Source organism: Sphaerodactylus townsendi, linkage group LG09 (genome assembly GCF_021028975.2).
Source record: "Sphaerodactylus townsendi isolate TG3544 linkage group LG09, MPM_Stown_v2.3, whole genome shotgun sequence".
Lineage (NCBI taxonomy): Eukaryota > Metazoa > Chordata > Lepidosauria > Squamata > Sphaerodactylidae > Sphaerodactylus > Sphaerodactylus townsendi.
The window spans coordinates 52,284,434-52,301,162 of NC_059433.1; the positions used below are offsets into that span (position 1 = coordinate 52,284,434).

Here is a 16,729-nt window from a genome sequence, read left to right on the forward strand (position 1 = left end):
TCCAGGCAGTTTCACACAGAATCACATCAGCAAAATAATTCTGGTGTGGAAGCAGCTCATTTCATTTGCATACATCAACTTCTAAGGGTAATACAGAAGTAGTTCAAAAAGTTAGTTCTGTGTTGGGTGGTTGCCTTTGATTTTTTGATTTCTTAAGGACAGGAATACACCTATCTGAAACACTGACACTATATTAAATGTAAAGTTCAAGATTACATGATACAGATTTAGTAAACATGAACATGTTTGTAAGATGTGCATGTGTTCTTTTCAATGGGTGAATGTGCTCATTTTAAACTAACCTTTTGTTCACTGTTTTCTACCTTATGTATTTTTATACGGGTGTACAGGTTTTGACCATTACTGCAACTGTTTATGTGCCTTATTTCTTTCACTGTATGCCAGTCAAGATCCTGCCAATGTTTGATTTTACCAGTAAAACAGAAAAGTAAGTAATGAAATAAATGCAAGCCTTTTTATATTTTATAGGTGTCACTGATAATGCTTCTACAATTTAAGAATAGGTCCCTGCTGGAAGATTCAGTGAAGTTCCATAAAACACAAGAATATGTTTGTATACTGGAACACAGGACATGAAATATGTACAAACCTCAGATGTACACTGCATACTCAAAAGACACAGCTTTTCAGAATGATGTTACAGACTTATGGAACCATGAAACTGTTACGGTGGCAGGGAATCCCTCCCTTCTTTCCCATCCTATTAATTGCCAAATGATAAACCTGGAGTCATCAAATGAGTAATGTTGCTAGCATTTGGAGGGATTGTGGCATAAGAAACCAAAAAAAGCGGAGGTATCTTCTGGGTAGAGAAGTAGAGACTAACTTCTGGGTACAGAATAGAAATAAAAAATCCACTATATATCATATCTGTATTACTAATTCTGCCTACTATATGGCATTTAACTCCAGGCTTAAAGTCATACATATAAGTCAGTTTTTTTTAAAAAAAGCACTGATTCTACAACAACTCAATAGTATTTTGTAGAAGCGTTGTATATTTTACTCATGAATAAATATGGTTTATTTTCTTTTGGATTTTAAAGCATAAGCCAAGTCAAGTGGCAAATTTCAATATATAATTGTCCATCACCAAAATTACAGATTGGGCCAGATTTAATGAAAAATTCAAATCAAACCTTTAATGAAGGTATGTACAAAAACATTTAACAGAATATATGTAATTATTTTCCTTTCAGGCCAGGATCTGAGCAAAGCTTCTAATTCTGAAAAGAGCTATGTAAGCATTTCTGAGGACATTAGCAAGACATAGCAAACTTTTCCAAGATTTTCTAGGACAGTGGCTAAATATCTGTGAGAAAATACTGAATCTGAATATGACTATAATTTTTAAACCATCAGTGTATATACAGTGATTGACAGAGTTTCCTGAACAACGAGCAGATAGGTTCCTGCCCTCAAGGAGCTTGCAGTAAATAACAGGAGATGGTGTGGAAGAGACAAGAAAATGTAATAGAATGACCTGTAATAGAATAACCTGTCCACTAGGTGGCTCTAGGCAGTTGCCTAAGGAATCACTGGTGTAACAAGACCAACCAGCAATGGGGGCCTGGGCCTATGCCTGGCCTCCCATCCATAGCACTGGATTCAGCCCAATGAAGAACCTGCTGTTCCAGTGGGCAGTCGGCAGGGAACCTGATTTCTCTGTCCATCTTGAGGTCAGGGAGGTGGCCCCTCTGAACCTCCACTGTGTGCACTTCCTCCTTTGTATATGGGGGGAGAGGGAGGAGACAGGTTATGTTCCTGCATCTGTGTGGTAGTGAGGAAGATGGACACCATTGTGCGTCACCCATTCACAGGCAAGAAGAGCTAGTGGTATCTTTCTGCTGCCATGGAGAAGGACAAGGAGGGTGGGCACCATCTTCCTATGTCCTTGCAGCCTGGTAGAGGTGAGAAAGGTTGGCGGTGGATTATTCCACAGCATTGGCTGGAGGTGAGCTAGCCTCTTGTAGAAGCAAAAACAGTTCTTTGTACTTAAACTTGTTTAAGTTGCAAGTGAGGATTAAGGTGAAAGACTGTGAAAAACGTTGGCTTTTGTGGTATTAGTGAGTGTGTCCCATGTACTTGTACTGTTAATTGCTAGAAGTCACTTTGGTTCCCAATTACACAGGAAAGATATAAAAAATGAGGTGAAATGTAAGGTTTTTCTATTTTAAGTTTACCAGTATGAGCTTTTCTGTTATTTTCTTTTGTTGCTCTTCTGTCTTATTTAAAGCTGCTGCTCTCTTGGCTGAGAATGGCTTGCGAGGAATCATGTACCTATTCAGACGTGGGACTCATGAGGAATTTGGTTATGCCTCTCTTTTTACTGCGCTGATATTTTATTTCCTGTTATCCTGCTTGACAGCGGGGGCTGCTGTTGCCAGTGGTTTGGTTATACCGATGTTGTAAGTATTGGCTGCAATACTCTGGGAAACAATTATCCCTGCTGAAAATCAAAATCTGGAGATAGCAGTAAAGTACAGCAGTACTTAGGTCTACACTTAAAAATCATTAATTATTTAGTAAACATGATAGTGACAAAGGCCGCCAGTCAAAGCATCTGCCTTTTATATTGGACAAAATGGGTTTGGCTTTGACATGTCTGATATAAGAAGAGAATGGCAACCTCTTTCATGGAAAGGCTTCCTGGAAGTGAGTTTCATAACAGGTGTATGAAAAGAAAGGGCAAACTTAATACAGAGCTTTTATCTTTGAATATCATATATTCATGCAAAGAGGCTTCAAGGATAGGATAAAAGGTATCTGATTATTTTGACAGCATGACAGATATACTTGAATTCCTGTTTTTAACTTTTGTTGGTATTCTCTATGTGATCAGGATTTTTGCACAGCTCATATGTGTTACTTTTCATATTTATGTGGGATCCAGAGGTCTTTCCTCTGTTATGGGGTTTAATTTTTCCCCCTAGCACTCTACCAACAGTATTTTGTCAGTAAAAAAACTGAAATTGTCCCCTCGTTGCATGGTTATTACTATGTGGAATACAATTATGTGTCTGTACCAGGCTCTTCTTAGATAGTGCCTGTGTTGTCAATAATGATTCACAACAAAGTTCCCATGAATCTGTTTTGTAATCTTTTATTTATTTATTTATACTTTAGGCTTCTATACCGCCCTGTCCCCGGAGGGCTCTGGGCGGTGTACAGCACATAATAAATACAATCATAAAACCAGCATAAATTGACTAAAACTTATAAAAGCAGCGAGACTAACTAAACATTAACATTTAAATACAAGCATAAATATAAGCGTAGGTGGCGCCCGATGACCTAATATCAAATTCTTCCCCCAAGGGAGGAACGGCAGGACTCAACAGATGTTATAGCCCAGGTGTAGGAGCCAAAAAGGGGGGGCACTATCAGCGGCTGGTCCCTCCAAAGGCCCGGCGGAACAGCTCCGTCTTACAGGCCCTGCGGAACTCACCAAGGTCCCGCATGGCCCGGACAGCTGGTGGAAGAGCGTTCCACCAGGCCGGGGCCAGAGCTGTAAAGGCCCTGGCCCGTGTGGAGGCCAGCCGCATCATCGAGGGGCTGGGGACCACTAGTAAATTGGCCTCTGCTGAACGAAGAGGCCGTGGTGGGGAACATATGGGGTGATCTGAGGTCTCAAAGATCCAGAAGGGTCCCCAGGCCAGCGTAAGGCCTTAAAAGGTCAACACCAACACCTTGAAAACGATCTGGAGACTCTACTGGGAGCCAATGTGGCCGGCGCAACACAGGCTGAATATGAGTCCCAACTGGTGCCTGGCTCTGTGAGCAAACTGTCTCTGCCGCATGTTGAGACCAGTTTCAGTCTCTGGATCGAAGGCCGCAAGGGAAGAAGCCAGCGTAGAGTGAGTTACAATAGTCTAACCTGGAGGTGACCGTTGCATGGATCACAGTGGCTAGGTCCGCTTGGGAGAGGAAGGGGGCCAGCCGCCGGGCCTGCGGCGGGAGATGGAAAAAAGGCACCTGGTTATCGCTGGGCCACACTGGGTCTCCATGGAAAGAGGCGAATCCAGGTGCGGACCCCCCCAGGTTCTGCGAGACGGAGGAGGGTCACGCCAATGCTGACAGGCCCCTCCCACAACCGGGCGGTTGAAAAGTCCTACGCGCCCCCGCTCATGACCCAAGCCAAAGGATCTCCGTCTTCGGATCGAGCGCTTTTTAGGCTTTTCAGAAAATATTTCAATTTCTAAAGAGGCTAAATGTTACATGCTCTTCAGCATGAGAGGACTCATGTTGTATTTCTATGACAAAAATAGCAAACAATGCAGAGTGTGTCCTGCAATTCTTGTGACTCTTTCCTTTTAGTACCTTTAGTATGAAGGTTGTGAACTTTACCCTCCATTGCTGGCATACCTCTTTCCCCTTTATTTCTTTTAAAGCAGAAAATAGGAGTAGAGCTAGCCCTGCTTACACCAGAGCTGCCCTACATCCCAGTAAATAAAGACAGAATGTCCAATTTACAGGGGTTAATCTGTGTTATCACAAGTTTAGCACAAAGAAAAAAGGAAAACTGCATGTCTTTCCTGAAAAGTGACTTCATTTTCTTCTTTCCCTTTGCAGATATATAGGAGCATTGTATGGCAGGATTGTTGGCTTGATTCTGGTCTCCATTCTTGGGATTGAATATGGTGCATGGATTGATCCGGGGCTGTTTGCTGCAGTTGGAGCTGCTTCATTCTTCAGTGGTGTTTCAAGGCTGACTATTTCACTCACAGTTATAATGGTATGTTTTTTAATATTAAACTAACTTGCAAGGAGAACTATTATGGGGAGGCGATGGCTATAATGTATAAAATAAAACCAGATTTTGAAAAAGAAAAAAAAAGTCCATTCTTTGTGTTCTGGAAATTTGATTGGCCTCAAGGAAGTGCAGGAATAAAGTTTTGAGCTGCAAGTCTTCCTGAAGCAATGAACTCTGGTGAACAGTAGGAATGCTGGAACTCTACAGAAGTTCTAGAAACTGGGTCTGGAGAGTCCAGCAGCAACTGATGAGCATTAAGAACAACTGGCCACAAGTGCTGGTGACAGCTACTAAAGACCTTGATTCTGGCAAAATTCCAAAATAAGAGGGGTATCAGCTTTCTTAAAGAAGCAAAACTGAAACCACAAAACAAACATTTCCGCTGTTCAACATATCTAGTCAAGTTAGTTGGTAAGGACCGTCTTGGAAGATGAAGGAGGTTCGAAGGCAACAGGAAAGAGCCATCAGTGGTGTCTCATCTGCTGCAGGATGGAGGCTCAATTCCTGGTCATCAGAGCTGACCTCTTCTGGATTACTAGTTAAATGATACAAGGGCTATAAACCGGGTTGGGGATTTTCCACTCATGCCTACACAATTTAGCGCTGCCAACCTCCAGGTGGGACCTGAAGATCTCCCAGAATTACAGCTGATATCCAGATTACAGAAATTAGTTATTTTAGAGACAGTGGCTGTTGTGGAGGGTTATGCCATTATATAGTGAGATCCCTCCCCTCCCCGGTCCCCCTCATCTTCAGAATTTCCCAGCCCAGATTTGTCAACCTCACTATGCATACATAGCGGGTACTCACTTTGGAAAGCACTCTGCTGCTCAGCTCTGCAAAGGTGGGGGAAAGGCTTTAGGCTTCCATTTCACATAATTTGAAATAGCTGGTGGAGGAAGGAGAGGGCATCCTGTTTGCACCTTCCTCATGCTTCACTTGTCTTGGAATCACGTGACTCAGGATATGTGGAACCAGAGAAGGGAGAACAAAGTGTCCTGTGGCTGTTCCCTGTGGCAAAAATGATGTGAAAGGGAAGCCTGAACCCCCCCTCCCCAATAGCACTCAAAGCCACCCCAAGCAACAGCACATATTCCAAAATGAGTATCTCTTACGTATGTGTTGATGTGAGTTGGGTCAGGGGAGTATTGACCTTGCATGTGCCCCTTGCATTGTTAAGCAGAGATGACTTTTACGTCCTTCCGTATCTGGAAGACCAGTGGCTGTCATATATCCTTCAAGTGCACCCATCAACCTCTAGATTGGATTTGGACCTACGTAATTCAAATAAATGTGTAGAACCAGGGAAAAGCAACCTTTTTTGTAGGAGTAAGCATTTGAAATTATTTACCCTCCCTCTTTTAAATAAGTTAAAGAAGCATTCCAGTAATAAATGCCTTTTCCATCGAGCAGTTGAATTGGTGGTATTCTTAGATGACAAACTGCTAGTACTATTTAAACTAAATATATAGAGGACTAGGTGAAATAAGAATTGAGCCCTTATATAGGACACTAAAATAATTTAAACTCTCTTTTCAATATTGCTTCTGGGAAAACTGAATCTCTAAACTCTTTAGTGTTTATGTGGAAAACAGCATATAGCACTGTAATACAAAGATCAGAAATTGTACAATTTCCATAGATCTCTTCAGCTTTGGGTACAAATAACAGTCAAAGAACTTCTCCCCTGCTTCAGTTGAAGAGATCTGAGTAATAGTCATGGCTGTTCTGCAATGCACTTCTAATTTCCCTAGGTGGCATGTTGTAACTCTCGGGTTCTTTTTTTTCTTGGCTGAGAAGCAAGTGCTTCAATTAACAAACACTGAAAATAAAGAAAATGCTACAGGAGAAGTGGGGCTTCGATGTGAAAGTTCAAAGCTGTAGTTTGAAGGAAATGCCCTCAAATCACAAAATGCACATATTTTTCTTTTATTATCTGATAGGTTGAAAAGAGGATTTTGAGAGATTTGATTTGGCTTTCTGTGAAAAGCTAAACAGCTATGGTATAGAAGAGACAGCAAAATGCTTTTTTAAAAAAAGTTTTAGCTGAAGAGCTGAAAGCTTGCATAAAAAGAATAGTTTTTCCTGGCAAACTAAGGGCACCAGGCAAGCCTCAAGGGGAGGACATGCCAAAAGTGGGATGCCACCGGTGGAAAAGCCTGTCACTGACTGTCCTTTGCCCTGGTGGTATAGCTAGGGAGCATGGGGGGACTTGAGCCCTGGGCACCACTCCTGATGGTCATGTGGGGATGCATTGCACGCTCCCCGCAACTGCGCCCCTTCCCTGAACCCCTTACCGAGTTAAGGGCAAGGGCGCAGTTGAACATGACAAGTAGAGTTGGCCCCTGCCCTGAACTCTAGCTGAGGGGTGGGCATTTCCTCAGCTACATCTCTGCTCTGCCTCATCTCTGCTTCCATGGTCAAGACAGTAAATATATCTTGCTATAAAAGACCTATGCAGCCCTTTGATGCTGGAATGTGAATACCTCTTTCTGTTTACATTTAAATGAATGTGTCATTCATCTACCAACTTAGCATAGGCACTAGAATTTTGTCCTCCCAACTTTGTTGAGCCCCACCACAAAATGCCTGCTGTGGGGGTTGTGACCAATCACAAAATATTGGGTAGTTCCAAGCTAATTGCCTTCCTAATGTGAAACAACTCTTTCTGAATTGGTACTCGCTGCTTACACAAAGGTGTTGTATCCTGGGCTCTTTTGAAGTACATTGTGCTACAGTAAGAGGGAGGAAACCAAGGACTGGTTCTTTACTTTGGCCAAGAAAAAAGTGTGCACATGTAGGGGCCATGTTACTGATGTGCATCACATTGGCGAACATTGTAGTAGGAAATGGTTCTTTCCAAGAACTTATCAGAATTGGGCAAGGTGAGCCCCGAGCCCTGGTTTCTGGGGCCAGATAGTTGGGTAGACTAAATACAACATTTTCCATTCAACTTTTTGACTGCAAATTGATATGGGCTTTTATTTGTCCTGAAAATAGTGTAAAGCAAGAGTAGTTTGGTGACATGGCAGTGGAAACAGTGCTGAGGTGGAATACACTATCGTTGAAATTAATGAGTAGTAAGGTAGGCCTACTTTGAATCAAAAATAGGACTACTTAGGATTGTTTGCAATGTTTGTTTAGTCAGCATATGTCAAAGCCTTAAGAGAGGTGTCATTTTCATTCATGGTTGGGTGTGGTCAGTCTCTAACTGTGCAAAAGTATAGGGCACATGAGAACAAATGGGGAGGGGCTCTGTGGCAGAGCATCTGCTTTGCAAGCCAATGGTATCAGGTTTCCTGGTTCAGACCCCTGCATCTCTAGATCAAGTAATGCATGTTGTGAAAGATCTCTTCCTGGACCTTGGAGAGAGAGAACCACTGCCAGTCTGAATAGGTGATACTGCCCTTATAGGCCAATGATCTGACTAGTATTAAGCAGCTTAATGTGTTGTATATTCAGAAAAAAAATGATTTAGGAGTTAACCTGAAGATGTATTCAGGACTCCAGAGCTGAAAGGCTGACAATTTACCACGTTCAACAATGAAAGCATGAAAGCAGATTTAAAGTATGAATGGGAAGCACCACCACTTTTGGCCGTTTCATTGGAAATGTGGATGCCTAAGAGTGAACAGAGGGAAGGATGATGGTATAGCCCAATTTTGTCAGATCTCGGACACTAAGCAGGGTTGAAACTTGGAAAGAAGAGCAAGGCAATGGCAAGGCACCTCTGCTTCTATCTTGCCTTGAAACCCCTTGCTGGGTTATTTATTGTTGACTGTGACATGATGGCACTTTGCGCGCACACACACATACGCCATGCGCGTGCGGACACACACACAGAGCTGTGAACAGTTCTGACTATACAACAAATAATTATACGTTCAACTGAGTGTTTATAACTAATATAAAACAGAATGCAGAGCAAAGTAACAACTCTGCTATATAATCTTCATTTACAAGGAGGGATTCAAATATAATCTTCATTTACAAGGAGGGATTCAAATAACAAATGATCCAGCTTACACTGAAATATAATTTTCTAATGTGCAAGGCAACTGTTGAGGCAATCAGATCCACCCAACATCAACGATCACCGTTTTCCACAGATTTCCCAGGTTACAGTCTAGACCAGGGGTAGGGAACCTTTAACACTCAAAGAGCCATTTGGACCCATTTTCCACGGGAAAAGAAAACACTTGGAGCCGCAAATAATTTTTGACATTTAAAATAAAGATAACACTGTATATATTGGTTTTTTTTACCTTTTACTCCGCTCATTCTGAGAAGTGCATGGATGCGCCCGCCTGCTGCCTGCAGGGCGGGCAAGGATGGGGCCAGCAGCCCCAGGCATTCTCCTCGGCCGGGTCAGCCAAGAGCACCCGCCTCGCTCAAACGTGGGACGGGTAAGAGGGGGAAGCCCGGGCAGTGCGCCCAGCCGGGCCAGGGGCACCAGGCGCCCGGGCCCCTGCTGCCTGGGCAGGGTGGGCAAGGATGAAGCCGGGTGGCTCGCCCCCAGCCGCCAGGGACTTGCTCCTTCCCCTGCTCCAATGGGGCGGGCGAGAGGGGAAGCCCGCGGAGCAGCCCAGCCGCCCATGGGCAGTTGGTGCACCTGCCTGCTGCCTGCAGGATGGGCAAGGATGGGGCCGGCAGCTCGGCTCGTGGAGCCGCAGTGCAAGGGCAGAAGAGCCGCATGCGGCTCTCGAGCCGCAGGTTCCCTACCCCTGGTCTAGACTCTGCAGATAAGATGCATATTATGTATGCCTCCAACGGGTGTAAAGTAGTAGCAAAAATGTAATGTAGACAATTTGTATGATCTTTTTTCCCAGGGGAGGAAGCACCACTGAAAAATATGAACATGTGTTGGCTAGAAGTGGTGAATAAAAATGGTAGAGGAATATCTGTGGCAAATCCATGTACAGCAGGAATGATGGCTCGAATCACAAAAGGGAAATACAAATTAACTCAATAGTTGCTCCTGGATAGGGCATGGCTTCAGTTGTTTATGTCGTGGCTGGATCAACCTTGTTGGCATTTCCTCTTGGGAAATGAAAATATCGAAAAGGTTTCCATCTGCTACAAAAAGGCTGAAACATCTGTTGGTGTCATTAAGTGCTTTTCTGGCTGAGTTCAGCACACACCAGCAGCAACTTCAAAGTACTAATCTCCCATTTCCACTAGTGAATGAGCTAAAATAGTAACAATGATAACTTCTATAGAGAAGTACAGCTCTTATTTTAGAAACTCTACACAGTATCTTGGATATATGAGGATCTGAAGCTTTATTGGTCAGAAATAACGGCACTGGAATCAACTGGGCCATAATTGCAACAGTGGGCAGGGCACATGGTGAGCTATGGAGCAGTGAGCATGCGTGCCCTGGGCTGGCTGGGCGGCTGAGCCGTACCCGGCCTGATCGCGTGTAATGCACGAGTGAAAGGGGTGGAGCATGCTCCCTATATGTTAGGCAGCACGCGATTGCTCTGGCCTTCTTTGACGCCCAGAGCAAACTGACCCACCCTCCCTCCCTATTTGGGCAGGGGTTTTTGCTGCTCATATTGTTGCAGCCTTCGTGGTTTGGGCAGAGGAGCACATCTATATGGGGAGGCTGAGCTTGTGTGCAGTACCTCCCTGTGGATGGGGGCTCCATAAGAGTATTGGGGTGGGGCGGGCTTATGGCGCATGCCATGGAGGCCTCTGCAATTGAGCCCAACACCCCAGCAGGAAGGGGGCCACAGCAGTTGGGCACCCAGGTGACCCAGTACCTTCTCTGTCCTCCCCAATATGGATTGGGGTTGGTGCCGGGGTTCAGCCATGGGTACTGACCGGCTGCTCGGATTCGCTCCTCCTGCTTGCCCAGCTTCTGCCTCAATAAAGGGCTGTGGCCCATTTTAATTCCAAGACATGTCCTGTGGTTATTTACCAGATGGACTCTCTGCACATCTGGGCGCAATTAACATGCTCACAATTCTGCCCACAGGTACTAAGTTCCAGTAAAACACAACTTAAATTCCATGTCCTCCTACATTCTAATAGTTCCAGCAGCTGTGATCATTCCTATACACTGATACTGTACAACAACACAGGGTCCACCGGCTGATTGCAATCCCACGAGGGGAGCTCTTTACATCAGTTGCAGGAGACTCGTTCCTATATATAATGTGGCAACATCTGAGCCACCTCCACAATGGGGCATGATTTGTCTTGTCTTTTTCTGCTTTGATTCAGAGATCCACGGTGAATTTGGCTCCATTTGTTCTAGATGGCTGCATTCAACTTCTGGGGCTCACCTCAGTATGAATTGCTGGGCAAAGAAAGCCTTGCTATGGGTGTGCAGTGTGTAAAGAAATATTAATGCCGCGCACCTACAGAACTACATTTTTGAGGGTGCATCAAGCAGTAGGGGAAGAGAGAACTCATGTACCCATCCACCTGTCAGCTCAATGACAGTTTGCCTGGTGACCAAAGCTTGATGCTGCTGTGACAACAGCTGCCAGACACAACAAAGTTAGTCTGAAAGGAAGAGAAAGAGAACTCATGCCAGGCTGTAGGGGAATGAAAGAACAAATGGAATTCATCCATTATGTTTTGTTTTTAATCATACATTTTTGTCATCTAAATACAGCAAATGAAAAGCAGTTTTTTACATTTTCCTTTCATTTATTTTGAAATAGTACAAATCCTTATTCTTGTGCTATGGCTTGCTGAGTTCAGTGGCAGTAAAGGAAGAACTGAAAGAAAAAGAAAAAGCAGTGAAGAGATGGCACTGAGAAACAAGACATAAAAGAGGTTGCAGGGAAATCTTTGGCAGTCATGAAAGGACAGATGAGAAATGGGGAGCAGATGGGGGGGGGTAGGCAAATGCAGAAAAAGGAGATGAAGGGTGCCCATGCAGAAAGGCAGGATGGTATAGAAACAGGAGAGTGCTAGAGAGTGAAAAGACAAAGGCAGACCCAGCTGAGTGGAGTTCTACAATGACTCTGTGGTGGGGAAACAGGAAAAGCCTGGATACGAGACAAATGCTTTGGGTGGAGAAAGAAAAATTGGAGTAACAAATGTATATGCTGAGAGATATGGTACCAAGAGAGAAGAAAGGGAGCAGCACATTGCATACATAATAGGAAATCATGATGTGTTATGGGAACACACCTCAGGGTGATCATGCTTACATGTTCCTTCCATCCCTCACCTGCTGCCACTCTGAATAATTTCTGCTTTTGTACCTAGCCACAGTTTGTGGTTAAGTCAGAGCTATAAACTCTGGTGCCAAATCACTGTGTAATGCCAAATCCGGTGCCAAATCACTGTAGTGAACAGAAGGATGAGAGCTGTATGACTAGAGAAACAGCACCAGAGGGGAGTAACTGAGAAATGGAGATGGAGGTCTGAGATGGGGTAGTGATATAAAGTGGAAGAGCAGTGAGAGAACAGAGCATTATGGATTGGTAAGAGAAAAGGGGAGATGTAGAGGAAACACTTCAGAGTCATTAACAACAGTCCAGGGATAACGTTACACAGTGGGAAGGGGTGTTAACAGAGAATGTGTTAAATAGGAAAAATTGGGAGTTAATATTGTAACAAAAACACTTCCCCATATTGCAAAGTGCTCTTAGCAATGTGTAAAAATCATGAAAATGGCCATCCATGGTTTCCGTTATTCAGTTCTGGGGCAAATTGTGCTGGCATTGGGGAAACAATCCTGTGTTAGATTATGGGGTATATTAATACTTTTTGTTTTCGAGAAGAGAGCAAGAAATAGCCATTTTTATCAGCTGCATGAAGCATTTTGGTTTAAGGAATGTTGATACCAACTCCGCAATCATTTTCTTTTTATGAATTCAAATATAAACTCTTGCCTTTGCCTTTATAGAGTACAATGTGTTTGTTTCCCCAGATGATTCCACTTTTAAGTGATCTTTTTTTCATGATTTAATTTTTTTAAAAAATATCCTTGGTAAGAATTTTACGAAGACTGTCACATCAGCAGGCGCTGTTCTAATGAGGTTCCATTTTGGATTGTGTTTTTAAATCCCAAAGCCAAACCATGAAACTTCAATGAGGTTGAGAAGCAGGTCCAGGGCTTTTATCAGGAGTTATACTTCAGTGAGTGCTTTTGTATATCCTGGGCAGCTGCCCACCTCTCTTTGATGTGCCATGCCCTGTTGAGCCTCTTAATGAAATACATAAGTATGTGTTATGTAATAAAACTAAAATAATAAGAATGGTTCCAATTGGTTATAATGTTGTGGAAGCCTGGGAACGTAGCACTATAAGGCATGTGGATAAGTTCCACAATTAACTAACATTGCAGTCCTAAGTGGAGTTGCACCCTTCAAAGTCCATTGAAGTCAATGAACTTAGAAAGATGCCCACTCTGTTTAGGACTGCACAGTAAAAGCGGGGTTTTTTTTTAAAGTCTCTAAAGCATTTCATTAATCATGCAATTACGCATGAGGTAAGAAGGTAAAATGAATTAGCTGATTTATGAAATATAAATCTGTCTATTAACAGCATTTCTCCACAATCCATTAGCGATGTGGGTTGTACTCCTGCATCAATGCTTAAAGCTCGCAGTCTTTAACCTGGCCTTCTGTTCCCCCAAGAGCTAAATTAAATGGGATAGCAAAATCAAGCATAGCTATAAATTATGCTTTATGATCAGCCTTTCAGGGCACACTACAATGAAAATAATTAAGAGAAGCAGAATAAAATTCACCGGTTAATAGGTTTTTGAGGTGGGGGAGGGTTCTGTGTTTTCACTAGAGATTATGCTGGGTCTGTAAAGAAAAAAAAAGTTACTAAATTACCATTATTTGGCAACGCTATGGAGCCTCTTAAACTTGACATAGTCTAGCAGCATATCTTCACTTTGCATCTATCATTTTACTTAACACCCCCCCCCCTCATTAAGTAGTAAATAGTCCAGAGGTCTTTTTCAGATGATCAGTTTACGTGGTAAGAACTGCACAGTTTCCGAGGGAAGCAACCATGTCAGTCTGTTACAGCCATAACAACAAAGAGTCTTTTAACCTTAGAAAACTAACACATTTACTGTGATACACGTTTTTTTTTAATTAACTGGGGCCCACATTGTTGGATGATGAACATGCATTAAGTGCATTAAGTAGACTCTTGATTAAGATGCATTAAGTGGATTCTTGCTCTTCATTTATTACATACATACATAGCCTTTATTGGCATATACATTAATCATAACATTACAACATGAAATACAATAAAACAACAATGAATAAACTTATTTAAAATCATCAGTTATTTCAGATAGAAATTTTGCAACTGACTCAGAATAATGCGCATCTGAATTGTCCAGGATAAATGTTAGTTTCTGTTCTCTTCATTTATTGCATGAGTACTTCACAGAGGAAAAAGATAGGCTCCTGGTATTAGGCATTTACTGACTTAAATATTAATTGGAATTCAGTTACATGTGAGTCTTGAGCAACTATTTGACCCCTGAGACATCTAAGATGATAAGCTTTTGACAGTGCAATCTGTGGGGAGAGGGCAGTTTCATGGTGTCCAGGGATGGTGCTGCTGTGGCACATCATGCTTCTTCCAAAGGGGTTTCAGGCGGCGTGAAAAGCAAGAAAAATGGTAGAAATCCCTGGCTGCATTGTTAATCTGGTATGCACTCCAAAGGATTGTACCACTCTTTTAGACTTACGCCAGCCAAAGAGGGACACTTCCAAGCTGAGAGGCCACAGGAATCTCACTAATGTTGGCTCCAGAAATGCCCCTAGAGTACCTCCACTAGCACTGGACTCCTGCAGCAGAGAAGCGCTGGTGCAGTGGCTGCTTCCATGTTTGGATCCTGGTGAGCAGCATGGTGCCCCATTGCGGGTGTTACTGCCCTTCCTGCCAGTATTTGTGCCCTGTGTCAGTGAGCTTGATGGGTGACTTTAGGTCAGCCATTCCCTTTCAGTCTAACCTAGTCTACAGTGTGGTTGTGAGAAGAAAATGGTGGCAGGGCAATAATGTAGCTGCTTTGGGTTGTCCCTGGAGAGAAGTAGGGAGTATAAATGGAAAAAAAATTGAATAATAAATATAGCTGAAGATGGAGGGGGCAATTAAAAGAAGGTAGGAGAAGGAAACAGAGAAAACTGAAGATATGGAGTTGGCAAGAGGGCAGAAATAGTTTAGAGAGTGCGACGCAGGAGAAAATAATGTTCTCTTACCATGCAACTCAGCCTGGCCCAGAGGCTTGAGTATCATTTCTCCAAGTAAATATAATCTGATTTCAACAGGATATGTGATGAAGAATTCTGTGACACACTTTTAGAAATGCTTATTTTTATTAAATGGGACAGGGGAGCCAAATAGTTTCAAATTATGTTTGAAGGGAATCTCAGATGAGGGTGTTTTTGAAATGTCTCCTATTAAATTACAACAAATTAAACTTCCCCAGTTCTTCTAGGAAGTGATATTTTATCAGCATGTAAGAGTAATTAAAAATTGTAAGTAAAATGACAGATGTTTAGTGTGTGTTTCAGAATGCATTGCCAATCGGAGAATTCCCAAACAAGGAACAGAGAAACAGCAACTCCTTTGTCTTGTTTTTCTAATTTATATCATATACCATAGTGGGTAGTGTAAGCTGGGAAGTCTCTCACTGAATTTCATCTCAGTCACGAATAAATTTATGGAATTGCCAGTATTGGTTCAATGTACTATTTGAAGAATAGGGTTATTTATACGTATTATAATTAATCTGAATAACTTCAAACATTAAAAAATGCTTCACTTTCTTTTCCTCCAAATTTTTTATTATTACCATAAAGTGATTATATTTCTTAGTTCTGAATGTAAAGCCTGCTGATATTGATCATCTTTCTCATTTCCCTCTAACCCTAGGTAGAGATTACTAATGATGTGCAGTCCTTGTTACTCATCATGCTGGCTGTCATGTTAGCCAAGATGGTGGGCGATTGGTTTAACATGTCTCTGTACAGTTCTTTACTCAAGCTGAAATGCATTCCCTACTTAGATGCTGAGCCGTTTGTGTGTCATAGGAAAAAATGGTGAGTTAATGTAATATTTCTCCTGAGGACTGGGAACTATCTTACATGTCAGAAAACTACTGCCTAGCTTGAACTTCAATCTGTTAGACATCTTGCATTTGGAATATGGGTGCGTGTAAAATGCCATCAAGTGGCAGCCAACTTATGGCAATCCTATAGGGTTTTCAAGGCAAGAAACAGAGGTGGTTTGCCATTGCCTTCCTCTGAATAGAGACCCTAGTATTACTTGGTGGTCTTCCATCCAAAGACCAACTAGAGCTTTCTGAGATCTGATGAGATAAGTCTAGCCTGGGCCATCCTGGTCATGGCTGATTCAATGGATACAAGTAGAGTAGAACTCACAAGATGGGATATTGCTGCTCTCACCCCCTCCCACTGTAATCCACTTTGTCTCCCAAAATATTGTCCTTGGAGTTCAAGATATCCACAGAAACAGCACTGGGATCAATGGGGTGGTCTATAGCAGAAGGAAAGAATCAACTGAAATCCCGCTCCCCCTTGTTGGTGCTTCATGATGATAGAAAACAGCTGTTTGGACAGAAGCCTCTAGAAGGCCAAAGTGTTTAGGAGTCATAACACCAAGGCAGTGTTAAGACTCATCACCTCTCGCATTCACTGATGGGGTACACATAGGTTTCTACAAGAGGGCAAAAAAGGAAAAAATAGGGAATGGTGTAGTTACTCCCATCCTGTAGTTCCAATCTGAAATGGAAAAAAATAGGAAATGGCGTAGTTACTCCTGTCCTGTAGTTCCAATCTGAAATGGATTCCTATCCTGTAGTTCCAATCTGAAATGGACTCCTGTCCTGTAGTTCCAATCTGAAATGGACAAGAGGGCAAAAAAGGAAAAAATAGGGAATGGCGTCGTTACTTCTATCCTGTAGTTCCAATCTGAAATGGCACCTGAGACTTAAGT

General features: G+C 42.7%; 1 protein-coding gene across 3 annotated transcripts in view; it reads left to right on the top strand.

Moving 5' to 3' along the window:
- The window catches only part of LOC125439145 (H(+)/Cl(-) exchange transporter 6-like), a 73,627-nt gene that overhangs the window by 20,904 nt on the left and 35,994 nt on the right, over window positions 1-16,729 (top strand). For all 3 annotated transcript variants that reach the window (XR_007245487.1, XM_048508068.1, XM_048508067.1), the window contains 5 exons: window positions 351-448; window positions 1,068-1,171; window positions 2,258-2,429; window positions 4,594-4,756; window positions 15,647-15,813. Coding sequence is in view for 2 of the 3 variants with exons in the window: in XM_048508068.1 (XP_048364025.1) it covers window positions 351-448; window positions 1,068-1,171; window positions 2,258-2,429; window positions 4,594-4,756; window positions 15,647-15,813 (704 nt within the window). In the remaining variant the exon portion in view is untranslated. The remainder of the gene's footprint in view (window positions 1-350; window positions 449-1,067; window positions 1,172-2,257; window positions 2,430-4,593; window positions 4,757-15,646; window positions 15,814-16,729) is intronic.